Source organism: Crocuta crocuta, unplaced genomic scaffold, assembly GCF_008692635.1.
Source record: "Crocuta crocuta isolate KB4526 unplaced genomic scaffold, BGI_CrCroc_1.0 scaffold155, whole genome shotgun sequence".
Lineage (NCBI taxonomy): Eukaryota > Metazoa > Chordata > Mammalia > Carnivora > Hyaenidae > Crocuta > Crocuta crocuta.
This window is the reverse complement of record NW_027530365.1, coordinates 579399-600772: the sequence shown is the minus strand read 5'-3', so window position 1 is coordinate 600772 and position 21374 is coordinate 579399. Positions and strand designations below refer to the sequence as shown.

At 41.8% G+C, this 21374-nt stretch overlaps 1 protein-coding gene across 1 annotated transcript in view; it reads right to left on the bottom strand.

The window, feature by feature from the left end:
- The window catches only part of ROR1 (receptor tyrosine kinase like orphan receptor 1), a 178637-nt gene that overhangs the window by 133219 nt on the left and 24044 nt on the right, over nt 1-21374 (bottom strand). The window contains exons 2-3 of the mRNA XM_077766111.1: nt 2006-2293; nt 1325-1355 (exon numbers count right to left, since the gene is read on the bottom strand). Coding sequence (XP_077622237.1) covers nt 1325-1355; nt 2006-2267 — 293 coding nt within the window. The 5' untranslated portion in view covers nt 2268-2293. The remainder of the gene's footprint in view (nt 1-1324; nt 1356-2005; nt 2294-21374) is intronic.

The following is a 21374-nucleotide window of genomic DNA, read 5'->3' as shown; positions in this document are numbered from 1 at the left end:
AGTAAAGGCAGATTAGTGAGCCGCATTCATCAAACTCGGATGCAGATTATCTGCCACATTTGAAACACAGATTAGCAGGAACAAATAAGGCACCAGGGTGGGAAGCATTTTTACAGCAAGTAACACAAGTTTTAATCTTTGAGTAAATAAGACTTCAAAAGGATTCCACATATCAACCAATAGTGAGATCATTAAAAAAAAAAAGATAAACTTGAAGAATGCAAAGCAGAGCGACCAAATTTCTGACCTGCTTTAAGATCAATCAACAGTTTCTACCTAGACAAGTAGAATGCAATTAGCACTTGGGTGATTTTAAAGGCTCTTTTACAGTTGCCTTTAATTGGCTGATGAAATAGCAGAACAGTGTGGCTGAAGGCCAATGTTTATTTTTACCCATTACCTGTTTTATTAATGGGATTGTGGGCCACTGGGCCTCCAGGCACACACAAATATATTAAAATATCCCACACTGTAATTAAGTGGCACAGAGGGGATTAGAGCAAATTAAGTGGCTGTTATATTTGCTGTGGGTGTAGTCTAGGTCAGACTTTCTGATGCTCTTGTGGTGGAGCTCTAATAAATTTTAGTTCGGAAGTGTACAAAATATGGAAGATATTTCCTTACAGAGCAAGGGTTTTAATAAATGGCTCTTTTTCTCCAAATAAAAATATAAAGAAAAATGCCCCAAGTGGATGCTCCTACAGTGAAAGAAAAGAACACCAAAGCCAGAGGAAAGGTCAAGCGCATCAAGAATAGCATCAGTTTAAGAAATGAGATCTTCAGATTCCAGTAACAAAGGACTCAAAACGAATCAAACTTCCATGTAACTCTCAATCCTGGCACGGGGCTTTCTTTTCCCATGTGAGTCACAACTTCTGCCTCTGGGTTCTTTCAAGGGAATAAAAATAAGGCGATCCCCTGACTGTTGGCCTGTTGGATAACTGAAACAACGCTATCAGAAACACAGAAGAGAGCCTTTCAGGCTAAAGGCTAGCGGCCTAAGCCAGCATGGTATCAGTTTTTGTTTGATTTGACCAAATCCATTGTTGTAACTAAATGTTAGATTAATTTTAAAATAGAAAATGTAAGTAGATTTTTGCTTTCAGCAACATGTTCAGAATCAATATGACCACACTTGAGGTTACTGCCACTGGTCTCTTGTGAATCTTCATATCAGAGAAAAAGCAAAATGGAATGAGGGTAGGGCAAAATGGAATGGAATCTGGAACAGTGTTTTGGCTCAAGCAGAGGACAACATTGCCTTTGCCCTAAAAACCTCTGGAGAAACACCTGGAAGTACGAGAAGGGAGATCAGTGTACTTACGAGGATCCTGGACTTGCCGTGGGAGGGGGTCCTGGAGAAAGGAAAGGAAAGCAAAAGAAACAGTTAGTCTGGGTTATTGGAGGGTGAGCGTGGGTACAGTCAAACCATTCCAGATTAAAGTCCTTAACCACCCCGAGGTGATATTTATTTTCCTGGGATTTATTATTTTGTTTCAGTTCCCCACAACCACCTCAACAAAAACAAAACATACCAGTGAGAACCTGTCTATACCCCACACAGTTCAGGGCCTGGAAAATGCTAAGAGAAGTGCTAACATATGAGTCACTAGAGTAGGCGTCCTCACGCTGCACGGGGAGTCTGCAGGCGGAGGCTGAGTGGTTACAGGATCACACGGATTGGGACAGCAGGGGTCTGTCTGGACAGAGAAGGGGCATACATGTGTAGACCTTCCCATCTTCTCTCCCACTGGCACGGTGGTTCAGAGCAGGGCTGTGGGGGCAGACAGACGGGCACTCCACTTGGGCTCTGCTATTTACCAGCTGGGTAACTGCGCACATAGTACTTAACTACTGAGCCTTGGTCTACGTGCAAAATGGATGCATCTGTACCAGCTTTCAGGCTGCCAGGCACATAGGACATTGTCAGTGTGCACCTGTTCCCTCCCTCCTTACCCCAAGGAGGCTGAGGGCCAAAGGCCATCCCCAGCAGGAGGTGGCTTACCAAACTTGACGAACAAGACTCCAGTGGTAGAAACCACCTTCTTGCCATTTGTTGCCACGCACTGGAAGTAGCCTGTGTCTGTGGTGTCAAGGTTTCTAATCCGCAGTCTAGAGCCATAGTTGGTTGCCCGAAAGGAGATCCTCCGGGGCTCCTGGACCACAGGTGCATCATTTTTGAACCAGCGGATGGTGGGAGGTGGATTCCCAGAGACTTTGCAGTGCAGTTCAGCTGTCTGCCCCAGGGACGTGGTGATGTTATTCATCGGTTCATCCAGGGTCAGATATGAATCTGTGAGCACAGGGTGAAGGAGGCAGGTGAGGGGGCAGACAGCTAATGAGCATCCCATGCAACCCAAATCCACTCCCATATGCCCCAGGATCACAAAGAAACTGAACGGGAGAGGCACGGTGGAGACAGACAAGGCATGAAATTTTATGTTTACTGAGGCCCCACGACTACAAAACAATCATCCACGGAGCCTGCTGCTTACAAGGAAATTTGATACTAACCGTCATTTAAAACGCAAAGTTTTCAAATGACTATATAGTGACTCGTGGAAAAATGTACTTTCTAAGCCAAGACAGAATGAGATTTTGTGTTTCAAAGTATAGAAATATACATGTGCCTCGTTACACACTCCCAACAGTACACTGAAGAAGAAAAAGCCGCAAAATTTACCTCAAATGTGCCCATCCCCAAAATAACATCATTCTTAGCATTCTGGCAAAGATTCTTTCTGTGTGTCTACTTTTGATAAGAAAGCATGAAAAACTGGAAAAGTAGGAGCACATATTTATATCCACAGGGCACAAGACCAGAGGGGATGCTGACTCTTCCTGCCAGTGACGATACAAGGGTGCTGAAGGCCAGCCAGGTCACTGGCAGACAAAGTAATGAGGCAATGAGTACCTCCATAACGTTACTTATTTCAACCATTAACATGTTACAATAGATAATTCTATAGATTCAACTTCTAATTGAGACACAATTTACATTTTAGGAAATGTGCCAATCTAAAGTTATACATTTCCATAAGTATTGACAAATGATCCATGTGACCGATACCTTTACAAAGAGAGAGCATCATGAACATCCCAAAAAGTACTCCTAAGATCCTCTGTAGTCAATCCTTGCTTCTACCTGCACCCCTACCTCCATTCTAAGCAAGTGCAGTTCTGATTTCTATCATCATAATTTTGTCCATTCTAAAATTCCATACAAATAGAATCATACTGTATATACACTTTGTATTTGGTTTTTTTAGAGATTTATTACATGAAACATTTTAATAATGAAATAAATTTTATTTAAGCTAATTCTTGAATACTATATTTTACACCGCATATTGATATTAGTTGCAGAATCCAGTTGAGAGAAAATAATTTGTTATTTAAATACTAAGTCAATATATACAATATATACCCATTTTTAAGTTGGTCTCTTACTCACATATAAGGACTGTTTTGTTTTGTTGTTTTTTTGTTTTTTTCTTAAATAGTTTATTATCAAGTTGGTTTCCATATAACACCCAGTGCTCATCCCCACAAGTGCCCTCCTCCATGCCCATCACCCCCTTCCCCTCTCCCCCGCCCCCATTNAGTGGAGTTCTATTGTTAATTTTTTGAGGAACCTCCACACTGTTTTTCAGAAGGGCTGCCCCAGTTTACATTCCTACCAACAGTGTAGGAGGGTGCCCGTTTTTCCACATCCTCGTTAGCATCTAGAGTATCCTGATTCGTTCATTTTAGCCACTCTGACCAGCATGAAGTGGTATCTCAGTGTGGTTTTGATTTGTATTTTCCTGACGATGAGTGACGATGAGCATCATTTCATGTGTCTGTTAGCTATCTGGATGTCCTCTTTGGAGAAGTGTCTGTTCATGTCTTCTGCCCATTTCTTCACTGGATTATTTGTCTATTGGATGTGGAGTTCAGTGAGTTCCTTATAGATTTTGGATATTAGCCCTTTATCTGATATGTCATTTGCAACTATCTTTTTCCATTCCGACAGTTGCCTATTAGTTTTATTGTTTCGCTTGCTGCGCATAAGCTTTTTATCTTGGTGAGGTCCCAATAGTTCATTTTTGCTCTTGATTCCCTTGTCTTTGGGGATGTGTCAAGTAAGAAACTGCTGCAGCTGAGGTCAAGGAGGTTGTTTCCTGCTTTCTCCTCTAGGGTGTTGATGGTTTCCTGTCTCACATTCAGGTCCTTTATCCATTTTGAGTTTATTTTTGTGCATGGTGTGAGAAAATGATCTAGTTTCATTCTTCTGCATGTTGCTGTCCAGTTCTCCCAGCACCATCTGTTAAAGAGGCTGCCTTTTTTCCATTGGATACTCTTTCCTGCTTTGTCAAAGATTAGTTGGCCATACATTTGTGGGTCTAATTCTGAGTTCTCTATTCTATTCCATTGGTCTATGTGTCTGTTTTTGTGCCAATACCATAGTGTCTTGATGATGACAGCTTTGTAGTAGAGGCTGAAGTCTGGGATGGTGATGCCTTATAAGGACTTTTTTTTGGCTTCATTTTCCTTGACCACCCATTCTTGGGCAGGTCTCCCTTGCCATACCCTCCCATTGTCCCCTGTCCTTCCCTGAACCTCAATTAGGATGGCTTGCTAAGCAGCTGTCCTCTTTGCAGGACTATAAGCCCATAAGATGATGGTTTTGGTCATCCATCACCACATCTCCAGTGTATCCTACCGTCTAGCAGCATTGTCCAATAGAACTTTCTGTAATGATGGAAATGTTCTATAATCTACATTGTCTAAATGGTAGCCACTAGCTACAGGTGAGCTATTGAGTACATGATATTAACTAGAGCAACTGAGGAACTGAATGTTTAAATTAAATTTTAATGGCCACATGTGGCTCATATCTACTGTATAGGACAGCACAGGCAGAGCATAATTTGTTGAATTTAATGGAACTCTGTTGAAAAATAACCTTTTTTGGAGACATCTAAGGGGATAATGTAAGTACCCAAATTCCTATAAAATGCTTTCAAAAATGCCCAAAATAAAGGACTTGTTATTTACCTTAGTTTTCCACAAAAAGATTTGGGAGAGATGTCAAAGTCTAGGCAGCCCCACAGCAGTATGTCACACGTGTGAATGACATTTATCATATGTGAGTGTTAGAAAACAGATTAAGTATGACTATCACTCACTGTGTTGCCATAATGACATTTTTCATCCCACTTAAACCAATGAATAATTATCCTTCACAAAAGAATCACATGCCCATAAATTATTTTGTTAATGCCTTGCTTCTTTATATTTATATTCTGATCTTTATCTCTGAAATTGTTTCTATAATCTATATACATATATACTCAGTCTGTGAATGTTTTTGCTCATAGATAAAAGCACATGTGTTCCTAAGAGGTTTGTGCTATGTCCAGAGAGTAGAGAGACTACTTAAAAGGTGGCTTTAAGGCGCTGCCATCCTGGCTTCACAGTCCCATCTCCTACCTAGAGAATAGCTATGTACCCTCTGTAGAAAAGAAACAGAAATAGCAATGCCAGTATAAGCATAGTGACAAATCCTCCATTGGGCAGGTTCTGAAATTTGATTGATTGGGTTTGAATTCTGGGTCTGTCCCCAGTTATCTGAGTGAACTTAGGCAAGTTCCTTTACCTCTGGGTACCTCAGTTTAACTGAAAAGATAGGAATTATGAATCAGGCAAAATTGTTAGGGCATTAAAATTAAATTGTGTGACACATGAGAAGCACTTAAGCTAGTGTTGGGCAAAAAAGTAAGCACTCAAATGTTAATCATGGTTATTGTGATTCTTTTTATAATAACAATTTTTGTATAATGCTTTGCCGGTTACTCAATCTCATGTTGTCCTCTAACAATCTGGCAAAGTAGGAAAGAGATTAAGTATCATGATGAGGAAATCACATCCAGAGATGCACTGACTGGCCCCATGGTCTTACAGTGAGCCACACATTGTCCCCAGAGCCTCCAGCACTAATGGCTTCGTTTTTCAGACTCAGCCAAGCACTTAAAGTTCAACTGGGCCAGCAGGCCAATACAGTAGTGGGAATAGACAGACTATTTAGAATCCTATAGCATCCCAGGAGCTGTACTTTGGTATTCACCTGCTCAATAGCCCCACATGGGAGGGACTGTTATCATTGCTTTATGAGGAGACCTAGGATCAGAGAGGTTAAGAGACTTGTTCCAGGTCGCATGGCTAAACTGAGGTCTGATCCAGATCTCTCTGGCTCCAACACTTAGCTCTTTCCATTCCACCAGACAACTTTGGCAGCTTGAGCCCCATTGGGGGGTGTGGACAGAATTCAAATTTCTGCCCTATAATAGAGCAAGCGGGGGACACTCACATGCCCTTAAGTCCCACCAGGATTGTCTAGGTAATAGGTTTAAGGTTTAGCATAGTTCCGGTTTCCCTCCAGAGGCCAGGTAACTCACCTGACCTGATCTCAGATTCCCCTGCCTATTCCCCTGCAAGCCCGTCTTCCTGAGGGCCTGTTTCCTGTCCTTCCAATAGGGCGGGTCCAGCCTTGAGTTGCAGGGGTCTTCAGAGTGACAAGAGGTGTCATCACCTAGGTACTCCCACAGCCTGGCTCTCCCCTCTGAGATTTCTACCTTCTTTCAATACTGAAGCTACCCAACACCAAGCCACACTCCCTGAGGCCTGGGTGACAGCTGCTGGGTGCATGCCTTGGGAGTTAATGTTACCTGCTGAGTTCTAGTCAAAAACCAGTCACTTCTTCTCTTTCATTTTCCCAGAGAAGTGGTTGCAGACAAAGCCCAGCAAGCTTTGGGGCCAAGCCTACATAACATATCATATAAAAAGGTGAGCTGGCACTTTCTACTATTATAAAGTCTTTGGCTCCAAACTCCAATTACTATACGTGATACCATAAGCACAGGCACACAGAGCTTTTAAGTTTTTGTGCTAGTTTTTTCTTCCAGAAACATAAATTAGGCAAGAACCAGAGAGTTCCATAACAGAAGAAAGTTTTTCAATTACCCTGTGAAGTGTACTTAAAATTATTGAAAACAAATTACTGAGGGCTGATCTAATGTACAAAATCAACCATCGTTGACTCTGGAGCCAGAATGCCTGAATTCACATCCTGGTTCTGCTACTTATCAGCAGTGTGACCTTGGGTAAATTACTTAACCTCTCTGTGTCTCAGTTTTGTTATCTATGAACCTAGTATCCTAGCTGTATCTTCCTCACGGGGCAATATCAAGGATTAAGTGAATTAATACCTAGCAAGTGCTTTGACAAGGGTCTGGCACAGAGCAAGCAGCATGTGAGTCTCTGTTATTTTATTAGCTATATTTTTCTTTTCTTTTCCTTACAAATATCTTATACCTAAAAGTAGGGGGTGATTATTCATCTAACTGATTGGTGCCTGGCCAAGTCTAGCAGATTTTACAGCAAAGGACACCTGAGGGATGAAGTCATCTGCCCAAGATCACAGAACTAACATCTAATAGGGGAGAGTGGTTAATTTGTCCATGAAACTCTATAATATATCTACCTAAAAACAAAATAGAGGATTACAGGGCATCTTGAAATCAGTGGAGAAGCTGGCCCAAGCAGTACGTGTCCAGAGAGAATGAAGGAAATGTAAACGAATCTTTGTGTTCAAAGGAGACTTCCCACAAACAGGGAATTTGGTTTTAACATTTTACTGATAAAGTATAATGTTCAAATTTGTTTGCCATCTGTAGCTGCTCACTTAGAGCAAGCAGATGGTCTGGTCCTCAGTTTGGCAAAGACTAGAAGCATCGGTACAACATTTGGCCCAAACAACATGAAAGCATTTTGTGACTGGAATAAAATAAAATAAAAACGCATGTCTGTATCATTACTATCACTCTTGTTGTTAACAAGCCCCTGGCTATAATTCATTCTCTTTCCAGAACCAGCTGGATCCTTCTGTAGCAGCCTCATGGACCACACTAGGGGATCCACTCTCTTCTCTACTCCCAAAGCTTGGTGTGGCCACTGCAGGCTCTGACCTAGTCATTCCTTTCATACAACACATGGGTATCTCTGTGAAGAAGCCTGATGCAGAGACACCTGTAAAGCTGCCTGTGCTGGGCAGTCACTTCACCTCCCCAGACTTTGGCTTCAGGATCTATTAATGGGCCTGTGTGGGTTGCCTCTCCTGAGCAGTTTACGTTTCCATAGGAAGGAGCCGCAGAAGCACTGGAGGGCAGACAGCAGGTACGAACTGGGCCTGATGCCAGACAAAGCAATCGGGCTTCCACATTTATATCTGGCTATTCATAATTCTTTCAGTGGCTTCCTCTGCCAATGTGTGCTTGAGCCTTGTCATCCTTCTTTCCCTTCTTCCTCAGGCCACACATGTTGGCAGACTGGATGGTAGCAGGTGGGGTAAAATCTGGCATGAGAAAGAAAAATATTCCCATTCTGCTGACTCTACCCTCTAGCTCTGTGTTACTGTGTCTCCTACTGGTGGTACTGGCAGTATTGATGGTAATGAGAAAAACATCAACGATGATACAGTAATGATACTGATAATAGTTAACACCTAAAGGGTATTTACTATTGTAGCATGTGTTGTTACAAACTATTATTGTTATTCTCATCTCACACATCAGAAACCTAAGGCACAGACAGGGTAAGAAAGTTGTCCGAGATCCACAGACAGTTAATAGAGGTAAATCAAATTATTGATTCAATGAAATTACAATCAAAATCTCAGTAAGATATTTTGCGGATATGGACAAACTGATTCTAAAGTTTATCTGGAGAGGCAAAAGATCCAGAATAGCCAAAATCATATTGAAGGAGAAGATCAAAATTGGAGGATGGATGCTACCCAAGTTCAAGTCTTGATATAAAGCAACTGTAATCAAGACAGTGTGAAAGAATGGACAAATAGATCAATGAAACAGAACAGAGAGCCCAGAAATAGACACACATAAATACAGTCAATTGACCTTTGACAAAAAAGCGAAGGCAATACAAAGGAACAAAGAATGATTTCAACAAACAGTGCTAGAATAACTGTACATACACATGCAAAAAAAAAAATCTAGACACAGATCATATACCTTTCACAAAAGTGAACTCAAAATGGATCACAGACCCAAATGTGAAATGCAAAATTATAAAACTCTTGGAAGATAACTTAGGAGAAAATCTAGATGACCTAGAATACCTTAATGACTTTTAGATACTACTCAGAAGAAATGACCCATGAAAAGAGTAATTGATAAGCTGGACTTCATTAAAGGTAAAACATTTGTGCTGTTTAGAAGACAATGTCAAGAGAATGAGAAGACAAGCCACAGTATGGGAGAAAATATTTGCCAAAGAAACATCTGATAAAGGAATGTTGTCCAAAATATACAAAGAACTCTTTAAAAAAATTTTTTAACGTTTATTTTTGAGAGAGAGAGAGAGACAGAGCCAGAGCAGGGGAGGGGCCAAGAGAAAGGGAGACACAGAATCTGAAGCAGACTCCAGGCTCCGAGCGGTCAGTATAGAGCCTGACATGGGCTTAAACCCATGAACCATGGAATCATGACCTGAGCCGAAGTCAGATGCTTCAATGACTAAACCATCCAGGAGCCCCAATGATTCTTTTTTTAAAAATTGTTAAAAAATGTTTTTATTTATTTCTGAGATAGAGACAGACAGACAGCAACAGCAGGGGAGGGTCAGAGAGAGGGGGAGATACAGAATCTGAAACAGGCTCCAGGCTCTGAGCTACCTGTCAGCACAGAGCCCGAGGCAGGGCTTGAACCCACGAACTGTGATATCATGACCTGAGCCAAAGTCGGACGCTTAACCGACTGAGCCACCCAGGTGCCCCTAGGAGCCCCAAGAATTCTTAAAAATCTTAAAACTCAATGAGAAAGCAAAAACCTGATTAAAAAACAATCCAAGATAACTGTTAACAGATACCTCATCAAATATATAAAAATGGCAAATAAGCATATGAAAAAATACTCCACATCAGATGTCATCAGTAAACGTAAATTAAAACAAGATACCACTATAAACCTATTAGAATGGCCAAAATTCAGAACACTGACAACAACAAATGTTGGTTAAGATGTGAAGCTACAGGAACTTCCATTCATTGCTGGTGGGAATGCAAAGTGGTATAGCCATTCTGGAAGACAGTGTGGCAGTTTCTTACAAAACAGAACAAATTCTTACCATATGATCCAGCAATCTCGCTCCTTGGTATTTACCCCAAAGTAATGAAAACTTAACGTTCACACAAAACCCTGCACACAAATGTGTGTAGATTTATTCATAACTGCCAAAACCTTGAAGAAACTAAGATGTCCTTCAGTGGGTGAATGGATAAACCGTGATACATCTAGACAATGGAATAGTATTCAGCACTCAAAAAAATGAACTATCAAGCCATGAAAAGACATGAAGGAACCTTAGTTGCATATTATTAAGTGAAAAAAAAAAATTTGAAAAAGCTACGTGTTGTATAATTTCAACTATGTGATACTCTGGAAAAGGTAAAACCATGGAGATAGTAGAAAGATCAGCTGCTGCCAGGGGTTGGGAGGACAGGCATGGGATGAATGAATAAGCACAACATAGAGGATTCAGTGGGCGCCCTATAATGGCACGTACATGTCATTACAACCAATAGAATGTACAACACCAAGAATGAAGTGTAATATAAACTATGGGCTTTAGGTGGTTATAACCTGTTCATCAATTGTAAGATGTACCCCTCTGGTGTGGGATGTTGATAATGGGGGAGGCTATGCGTGTGTGGCAGCAGGGGGTATATAGAAAATCTCTGTATCTTACTCTTAATTTTGCTGTGAACCTAAAACTGCTCTAAAAAAACAGTCTTTAAAAAATTAGATGTTCCGCGGCGCCTGGGTGGCTCAGTTGGTTAAGCATCCCACTTCAGCTCAGGCCATGATCTAATGGTTTGTGGGTTTGAGCCTTGCATCAGGCTCTGTGCTGACCGCTTGGAGCCTGGAGCCTGCCTTGGATTCTGTGTCTCCCTCTCTCTCTGCTCCTCCCCTGCTCATGCTCTATCTCTCTATATATCAAAAATAAATAAAAACAAAAAAATTCTTTAAATTAGACGTTCTAACTTTTTGTTGTCTGACAGAAGTTCTCAAATCTTTTGGTTTCGAGATGCCTAAATACCCTAAAATACTCAGGACTCCAAAGAGAAAATTTAAAAACATTTGTTTACTAACTTATTGAAAAATAAAAAATAATCTCATTACTTATTAACATGAATAATATATTTCAGTGAAAAATAACTATATTTTATACACATACATAAATAGTGAGAAGGATGTCACTGATTCCTATTGCTGTGAAGCTATGTGGCTTAAGAGTAGACAACTGTGGGGCGCCTGGGTGGCTTAGTCGGTTAAGCGTTCGACTTTCGCTTAGGTCATGATCTCGCAGTTCGTGGGTTCGAGCCCTGCGTCGGGCTCTGTGCTGACTGCCAGCTCAGAGCCTGGAGCCTGTTTCACATTCTGTGTCTCCCTCTCTCTCTGACCCTCCCCTGCTCACGCTGTCTCTCTCTCTCTCGCCTAGAAATAAATAAAAACATTTTAAAAAATTTTAAAAAAATCCTTTAAAAAAAAGAGTAGACAACTGAATTCTCTTCTTTCTACATTCAATTTGTTGGGATAGGTTGTTTTGGTCAACGTATACGAAGAAACTGTGGCTTTGCACAGGTGGTAAGGGGAGGGGTATTTTAATAGCTTTTTCAGATAATTTAAAATGTTCTTCTGTGATAATACACCAAAATTCGACAAGCGGTAGTTTCTTAAAGGTTATTTGCAATGTGAATCTGAAGCCCTATCAGTGAACTCCTCTTAATCTGTTACATGAAAATGCATTGGTTTATCTTGCGCTTCAAAGGTCTTTTATCCACATTCGGTTTTATAACACATGAAATCCCTGGTTGGAAAACATTTGGTTCAATGAGTTATGTAGATTTTCCAAATGTGAACACATTTAATTACATAGTAAAGAAAAATCATTTTTGTTAATATCACCATCAACCTCATCAGTAAAGACTGGAAAGCTATCGAGCCCATGGTGGTGGCTACAAATTTTCCAAAATTTTAATTTTTGCTAAGGAGCTCAAATTTTATTGGCTAATACCATCTCCTATTTATTTGAAGTGGCCATCTCATTTTGTTCATTTTCAAGAATACTCAAAAATAACTAACCACAGTTTGTTAATCATTTTTTTTTGTATAGTTGACACACAATGTTATATTAGTTTCAGGTGTACAACATAGTGATTCAACTTCTCTACACGTTATACTATGCTCACAAGTGCAGCTACCATCTGTTACCATACAACACTATTACAAGACCACTGACTATATTCCCTATGCTGTACCTTTTATTCCTGTGACTTATTCATTCCATAAGTGGAAGCCTGTATCTCCCTCTCCCTTTCACCTATTTTTCATCTCATCCCCCACAACCATCAGTAGGTTCTCTGTATTTATAGGTCTGATTCTGCTTTCTTTTTGTTTATTCATTTGTTTTATTAGATTCCACATATGAGTGAAATCATATGGTATTTGTCTTTCTCAGTCTGTCATTTTTTTAAAGTAAAAAAGTGGCTGGTTCAGTTCACAACTCAAATGGTTTTCTTTGCGACAACCATAGTATTTCAGCAGTCAGCACGTCTGGGTATTTCTGATTTTGCCATAGGGAATATTAAAGATAGGTATTCAGGGGTCAAGATTTAATTAAGTTAATTATTATTACTGCTTCATCAAAGATTTTCTTTTAAAAAAATTTTTTTTAATGTTTATTAATTTTTGAGAGAGAGAGTGTGAGAGTATGGGTGGAGGAGGGGCAAAGAGAAAGGGAGACACAGAATCTGAAGCAGGCTCTGAGCTGTCAGCACTGAGCCTTATGCGGGGTTGGAAAGCATGAACCATGAAATCATGACCTGAGCCAAAGTCGGATGCTCAACCAACTGAGCCACCCAGGCATACCTTCATCAAAGACATTCTTCAAAAAAAAAAAAAAATTTTTTTTTAAGTTTATTTGAGAGAGATAGGGACAGGTTGAGAGTGACGGAGGGACAGAGAGGGAGACACAGAATCCAAAGTGGGCTCCAGGTTCTGAGCTGTCAGCCGGAGCCTGACATGGGGCTTGAACTCATGAGCCATGAGATCATGATCTGCGCCACAATCTGGTGTTTAACCACCTGAGCCACCCAGGTGCCCCTGCTTAACCAAAGCTTTTGTGTAATCAAGAAGGGTAAACTGCAGTTCAGAGGAATTAAAGACTTATCCCAGAAACTATCCTGGCCAACAAAAGGCAAAGTCAGGATCTGGACTCTGAGCACAGTGCTCTTTCTGTCGTAATTGACAGCTGTCCTTCACCACCCATCTGGGCCCTGGACTGGTGTGAAGTTCTCAGAACAAACTAGTTTAGCGTTCCTGTGCACCATAAGCCAGAGGCCTCTCTCTGTACGGCCTGTTTCCCATTTCTGAATAAACCGCTTGGGATTTAGGGGCAACTCTAAGTGATTGCAGCACTGGTCACAAAGATCTGGGCACATTTGCAGACTCCAAATAAAAAAAGGATTTGATTTTTTTATAATATAGGAAAATGAAATACTGGTATTCTTTTAGTGCCACTGTTTCCTCCATTACCCGTAGAAAGTGATGATTATAGCCAATATTTTTTGAGCATTTATAAGCTGCCAGACATGATTCTAAGTGCATTGTACACACTAACTTCTTAATCTTGAAAACAATCCCATGAGTTAGACCCTATTATTACCCTCATTTTAGAGATAAAGAGATGAGACACAGAGAGGTTAAGTATTTGCCTGAAGTCACACAGCTAGAAAGTGACAGAGCCAGGACCCAGACCCAGACCTTTGGACACAAGAGACCATATATTAGCCAATGCACCATTCCCAATAAACCCAGGCTGTGGTCTTTTACGGTCCTCCACTTCCCTTAACAGGGACTACAGAATATTCTTGCCCTTTTTATGAGTCCATCCAGCACGTGACAACACCCACCGGTATTGAGAACAACTAAATCACTACTAGTTACATATGACGTAACTGGAAGTCACCATTGAGAATGAGCTTTTTTAAAATACAGTACAGGCATCGTTCACACTGATGGTTAATCAACCTAAAAAGTGAACTGTGAGAAAAAAGAAGTTAGTTTATGAGCTTTCTGGGAATTGAGACCCTATTTCCTCCTTTTTTCCTTTTTGTATTCCCCTTAGCACTCCATGTGTTATTGTGAACTTCGTAGGCATTTAATAAAGGCTAGTTGATTAAGTAAATGGAAGGCTCCAGTGTATTTCGGGCAAATGAGCTTTGGAAACACCCCATTTATTACTTACCCCTTTGACAAGACGTCACATCCACAAATCCCTCCCAACATTTATTACTTAATTTTCAAAGTGCCCTCCCACTCTCCTCAGGGAGGGAGGTAGGGCCAAGAGTTATAGTCTCATTTTGACAGGTGAGGGAAACTGAGATATAAAGAGGTTGATGGTCTTCTGCCATGGCAACCCAGCCAGTCAGCCGGGGAGCCTGTCACAATTAGGCTCAGGGCCTACGTCTTGGTATCAAAGAGGCACATGCCAAAATCCTGGTCTCCTACAGGACCGATTCTTCTCAGAAGAGGGAGGAGGCTCTCCGACATGAAATAAAATGCTTAGCTAAACATAAAGGAAGGCTGCCAAACACAGTTAGGTCATTGCATTTGACTCTGAGAGAACATTCTGTTCACGCTATCAACCTGCATTCACTTTCAGCACACTTCACCATAAATACTTCTGACTCACTATCTTGGGAAATATTTTTTATCTTAATAAACTCAATGCACAACATAATCTAAATCGGCTTGCACATTCTTGAGTTGGAGCCACAAGCTGCATTTAATAAAAATCAGTGGAAATAGCAGGGGACTTCTGAATAACCGCAGTTCGTTATCTGACGTGGGGCTGCTGGGAAGTCTCGAACACACGGGGAGCAGGAGGTCGGTAAGTTGAAGGTATGGAGAGATCTCGAAACCACTGGATAACCCCACTTGCTGGAACTTAGTTCCCACTGGAGACACTATTTATAATAATGGGCTGCGGCATGGTAATTAAGAACATGGCTCTGGAGTTTGATGCCTGGCTTCATAGCTGAGTCCTCTCACCTGCTGGTACTTAACACCTCCCCTCAGTTTCTTCAACTGTAAAATGGGGGCAATAATTGTACTTTCCCACTAATGTTCTTGTGGGGGTCAAATGAGATAATCAATTTCTGGTGCATCCAAAGCATTGACTACAAGGAGCTATAATTAGCTATAGCCAGAGAGTCTCAACCCTCCCGAACATCACTATCACCTGGGGAATAACAAACAAAACCTACACCGATACCTAGGTCTCATCCTTAGAGATTCTAATTCAGTTGATCCTGGTGGAGTCCAAGTATAAGCATATTTTTTTAGATACCTCCAAAAGATTCTCCCAGTCAACAGGAGAATACTTGGCTGCAATAATTCCAACCCCCATTGTCTGACCACTGATTTTCACCTGACTTCCTGCTACGCCCAGTTTTTACTGCTCAAAATTCTCCAGGAGAATTCTCCACCACAATCCCTGTCATTCCGAAGAAACCAAAACGGAGACGGTACTGTACAGAAGATACCTCAACTAAGATCAATATTTTCTGGCCAAATAAAGCTGCTACTGAGCAGAGGATGAGATGCTTCAAAGTCAAAAAGAAAAAAAGAGCTGGGCTGGGCTGGGCTGGGCTGGGCTGGGTCTGGTCCTACCACTCAAATTTTCTTGAGAGCTCAAGTACTAAGGCATTAAGCTGAGCTTGGGCTTAATGACTTCTGAGTATCAAGAGAGTTTGAAAGAGTGTCCGCAGAACCAAAGACAACAAACAGCCAAATACACAGCTCCTTTCTGGGGAGCAAATGAACATACATGAGAAATGGTTCTGCAAATGTGCACTCAGAGCAAAAACTCCTATAAATCTGGGCTAATGGGGGGAAAGCAGCTGCCTTTATAGGTCTTTCTTTAGAAAGCACAGTAAATACACAGCAACTCAAAGGAGTTTATGAAAACTTTGCTACCTAGAGGCATGATTTAATGAATCGGTCATTTTTACAAGTAGGCCAATTGTATGTAAATGGCCTCTTAAAAGCTCAGAGGAACTACTTTTCCCTCTTAAGTAGTTAATATCTACACAGAATGAGAATGGCTGGCCTCCAGTATTTAGACTGCTCTCTCTCCCACCTATAATTAATCAAGGTGGAGGGAGAAGGGAACAAAGGTGTTGAACACTGATTCTATCAGGCACTTTATATATATTTATATATATTATAACATTTTATCCTTTCCAGAATGCTGTGATGTATATAGGTTTTTGTTACCCGATTTTAAGGAAGATACCAAGGCTAATAGAGGTTTAAGTGTTGCTATGTCTGGCATGGCCGGGATGGAATCCAGTTCTAGCTGATGCCGTCTCCTGCCCTCACTACCAACTTGTCCCCTCTCAATCTGCTGTTATAACCTACTGTCATCAAGAACCTCTTCCATTAACAACTCACCTGAATCCATCTGGATGAAAGCTCATTTTCACACCAAAGATGCCATGATCTCTATCTACCCTTATTTACTTATTTTTTCCAGGAGCAGAGTATCTAATGAGGTAATTGGCAACTGCCAACAAGGTTACTCTAGTGACTTCTTTTCTTTTTTTTCTTTCTTTTAAATGTTTAACATTTATTTATTTTTCAGAGAGAGAGACAGAGTGTGAGCAGGGAAGGGGCAGAGGGCAGGAGACACAGAATCTGAAGCAGGCTCCAGACTCTGAGCTGTCAGCGCAGAGGCCAACATGGGGCTCAAACTCACGAACTATGAGATCATGACCTGAGCCAAATTCAGACACTCAACGGACTGAGCCACTCAGGAGCCCCGATGGCTTTTTTTTTTTTCTAGTTTTAAACTTCTTTGGACTTCTGTGGCTTATTTAAGTGTCCAATTTATTGTACTGTAATTTTCAATCATTTTCATTACGTTGGGGTTATTATGATTATTACTTCTATATTATTGTTATTTATAATTTGGGGGTTGTCATTTTATTCATATTTGTCATGTGTATGTTTCATTTAAAATTAGAAATAATAAGAATACTTTAAAATGATGAGCAGAGGGGCACCTGGGTGGCTTAGTCGGTTAAGCGTCCGACTTTCGCTTAGGTCATGATCTTGCGGTTCGTGGGTTCGAGCCCCACGTCAGGCTCTGTGCTGACTGCCAGCTCAGAGCCTGGAGCCTGTTTCAGAGTCTGTGACTCCCTCTCTCTCTGACACTCCCCTGCTCACAGTGTCTCTCTCTCTCTCTCCTAGAAATCAATAAAAATATTTTTTAAAAATGCCATTAAAAAAATAAAATAAAATGATGAGCAGAAACACACTTAACCATCAGAACAGTGATTTGACTTTGACAGAATCAGCCCCATCCAGGTGAAATTCACAAGGACACAAGATTCTGACCTGAGAACTGATCCCGGCATCTTAGAGAAATATTCCCAGACTGATTTCTGACTCTCCTGGTCTTCATTGATCCTAACTATAAAGCAGTAATTATTTTAACTAAATCCCCATCTTCAGCTGAATGCTAGGATGATGCATAAGCCCATGGGCTTAAGAATTCTTCCGATGTAAGGTACATTTACATTCCAAGCCATCCCTAGCAGCTCTTCACAGCCCTGCAAAACCAAACTAAATAATACCAGCAAAACTATGAGCTATTACCTTGCCTCCCTAGAACATAGAAAAGTTCTAACTTGAAAACAACAAAAGATGGGAAAATTTTGACTCTCAGGCTCAGGGCCGGCATGCCATCCTGCAAATCTAAAAACTGCATTGTTCCCCCTTTATGGGTTGGTTATAAGCCTTTGTAAAATGCTGTCAGACTTTAACTGTAGCGGGACAGGATGAGTGGGTCTACAGAATGAACTTTTAAATTACCAGAGATAGTATCTAGAAGGCCAAGCCTGAGGTATGTTTCTGGTTTGGGCTGTGGGCCAACACGAACAGAGCATATCGTAAGTCATCTCTGCGATTCCAATAGTGTGGAGAGGAGATGCCTCAGCGTCAGCACGATGCGTGATCCTCGCGACGGAAGCCTGTGGATGCTTCTGCATCAGGCAAAGGCAACAGTTTGCTTTCAGTCCCGCTAGGGAGCCCTTTTCGGGGAAGAACCAAGCCACATTCGGGGCCTTTAAAGATGAAATCATGGTGTATTTTCACTACCCTGGCCTGACTCTGTGAGGCAGCGGCTTGTCCAGTCATAATAAATTCTCAAGCATTTGATGGCTCTAAGGGATGCCCAGGTGGCTTTGTAAATAAAAGTTTGCCATTCTGGCCAAGGAATTTCTATTCCTATAGGGACCATCTCAGTTTTCTAGTCACATCTTGATGGAACAGATCCCAAACCCCTTTGTGTGCCGGTCAGCATTCCAACACGATTCCACTGAGGCCAACATTCCAGTTTCAGGTTTTCCCAGAATATAAGCGTCAGGGGACATGAAAGGGCACACAAACCATTCTCTCCCCTCTTCTCCATTCATGGTGCAAGGTTTGTATTTCAAAATTTGAAAGAATCTGCTGACTGGGCCACATCTCAGATCTCCTGTTAGTAGTGTCCTGGTGAGGACCCTGTCACCTGAAGGTTCTCTGTTAGGAATGAGGTGGTTTTGCTCTCAAACTTTGAACCAAATTTCTCAAAATTTAGGCAGGATGTGCTTGACTGCTTCCTCAACAAAACAGAAAAGGACTAAGCAATCTGGAGATGAAAACTGCAGGGGGTACTATCTTCTCAGTAGGAAGAGGCAAGAGTCAACGAAGCAGACGAGGCAGGGAACACGGGATCTATGCGTGTCCTTTTCCTTCGTACGGCACTTTCACCTCTCACAGGCTTGATAGGAGTAGACGTGGAAAATGTTTGATGAATAAAAGAACCAATGGGTTGAAGGGTTAGAAGATCTCTCATCCTGGCTATAGAATCAGACAAACAAAGAAACAGTCATACTAGAGTGTGATCTGAGTATGTTCCGGGTGATAGGGAACCCTGGAAAAGGGAAATTTAACCTGCTTTCTGGGCCAGAGGTGACACGTAGCAGTCGGTAGGATGTTTAAAAAGGAGGTATGGCCTCTGCCATTTAGATTCTGCTTAAGATCTTGAAGGGAAGAGGAGGAGGCATCCCAGGGATCTAACTCGAAAGTACAAATCAGAGTGAGAGCAAAGCTAAGTGTATGGTCAAGATGTTGATGGTTGAAAGAGATTGAGAGACAGCGCAGTAAGACCAAAATGGGCAGGCCAACATTGTCATGCCACAGGGACAGAGGGGCCAGCCTGTCCCCTGGAGTTTGTTGGGCATGGTAGGCAAGACCCAGAGCAGAGTGGAGGCAGGGAGAAACCTCAGACTTCCTGTCCTCTTGCTGGAATGCATAGGCATTTGTAGGAGAGGAGGAAATGAAGGGGAGACAGAAGAAAAATAAGTAAATATTTATCAAATACTTATGTAGGCACTGGCCCATCTCTCTTGAAAAAAATATTGTTGGGAAAGAAACCAATAAAAATAATTTAAAAAAATAAAAGGAAGACACAAGGGGGAAAATGCTGTTTTCTACTTAGGAAGGGGTGAGCATGTCCAGCTGGAGAAATCATGGAAAGCTTGACAGTAGCAGTGGCCATTCTTGAGCTGGGCCATGATGGAGAGCAGAGGCTGAGAGCTGGGTTCTAAGACCAGAGAGAGCAAGAATGAGAGAGATGGGAGGAGTGAGGGCAGAGAGCAAGAGCTATGCAGTTGCTGGGGAGAGTGGGAACACGCAAGGTGCAAGGCGCCACCCTTGACGACCCTCCTGACATGGCCCATGTGCATCTGCTGACAGTGTCATCCCTACAACTTCCTCACTTTACTGTGTTCCTCAGTGGGGCATGACTAACATTCAAGGCAGGAAGGTTCTTCCTGCAGGATCACCCCGTGCATGGCAAGTGGTTTAATATCCTAGGCTTCTGCCCAATAAATATCAACTGCATCCCTTAATCACTGTGACAATGAAATACAGCAGCAGCACATATCCAGCCACCATGAGGAACCCCTGAGGCATCTTTTCACCATGGTCTTAATAACCATCATGTTAACCTAATACCATTAAAATTTGTTTAAAAGACATCATTTGGGGGGGTGCCTGGGTGGCTCATNGGGGGGGTGTTCTGCTTTCATTATGTAGAAGTAGAGGAGATGGCATCTGTGGGGAAAGGAATGGCTTGAGTAAAAGCTCAAAGGCATGAGTGTATAGAGTGGGTGAGAGCAATACAGAAGAAATCACCCCCATTCGCTTTCTGGAAAGTGGATGAACAAGTAGTAGGCAAGAAGGCCAGAGAGAAAGGCTGGGCCAAGAATGAGAAAAGACCTCAAACAGTAATGAAGCATTCTCTACCTTATCTGGCCAGCAATGGGCAGTTTTTACACAGTAGTAAGCCAAGCAATGCGTGCCCAGAGCTGGGCTTCAGAAAATATGAGCTGATCCCGAAGGGCAAGGAGGACAGAGCTGGTGAGGAGTGTGGTGGAGAGGAGGGGCTGGAGGGGCTTAGGTTTTGTATCTCTATTTCCTCCTCCCCAAGCACATAGGACTGCAGAAATCCAAGGAAAAGCAGCCACAGATCTCTGACCATAGATTTCCATCAGAGATCTCAATGAAAGGATTTCCCCAATTGGGGAAAATCTAGTTCTCCCTCCTATTTACTTACTCTTAAAAGCAATGCTTCAGCATATGTCTTTATGTTTAAATCTTTTTTGCCCTTTTGTATTATTTCCTTAAGTTACACTTCTAGAAATGTCTCTCACTCCTTCTTGGCAAGGCCCAAATATGAGTCTTCTGTCTATTCCTCCAGAGGGTCTGAGACAAAGTCCAGCACACAAGAATTTTATGAGAAAATAAGACCCTGACCCTACCTACTGACCCATACTAACTCCTAGGTCACAACACTAGGTCACTAGGATTGATTATGGCTAGCAGTGGCAGAGTAGTCAGAAAAGATGTAGCTGTCAGTGGAGCCAGAAACTAGCAGCTGCCCCAAGAACCATGACTTCCAACTCAAATGTAAGCTTCTTGGGGCCAGAGATAATGTATTAATCCTTTCACATCCCCCTTATGTGAAGAAGGATAAATTAGAGATGCAGAAACAGGTCTTAAAAGTTCTTGGACACTCCTCTCATCAAAAGGTTGAGTGTGTGCCCCCTTTTCTTACACTTGGCAGGGCCTCTGTGACTCTTTGAAGAGAGAGAATGTTGTAGAAGTGACATATGTGAGGTGACTTCTAAGGCCAGGTTAGGC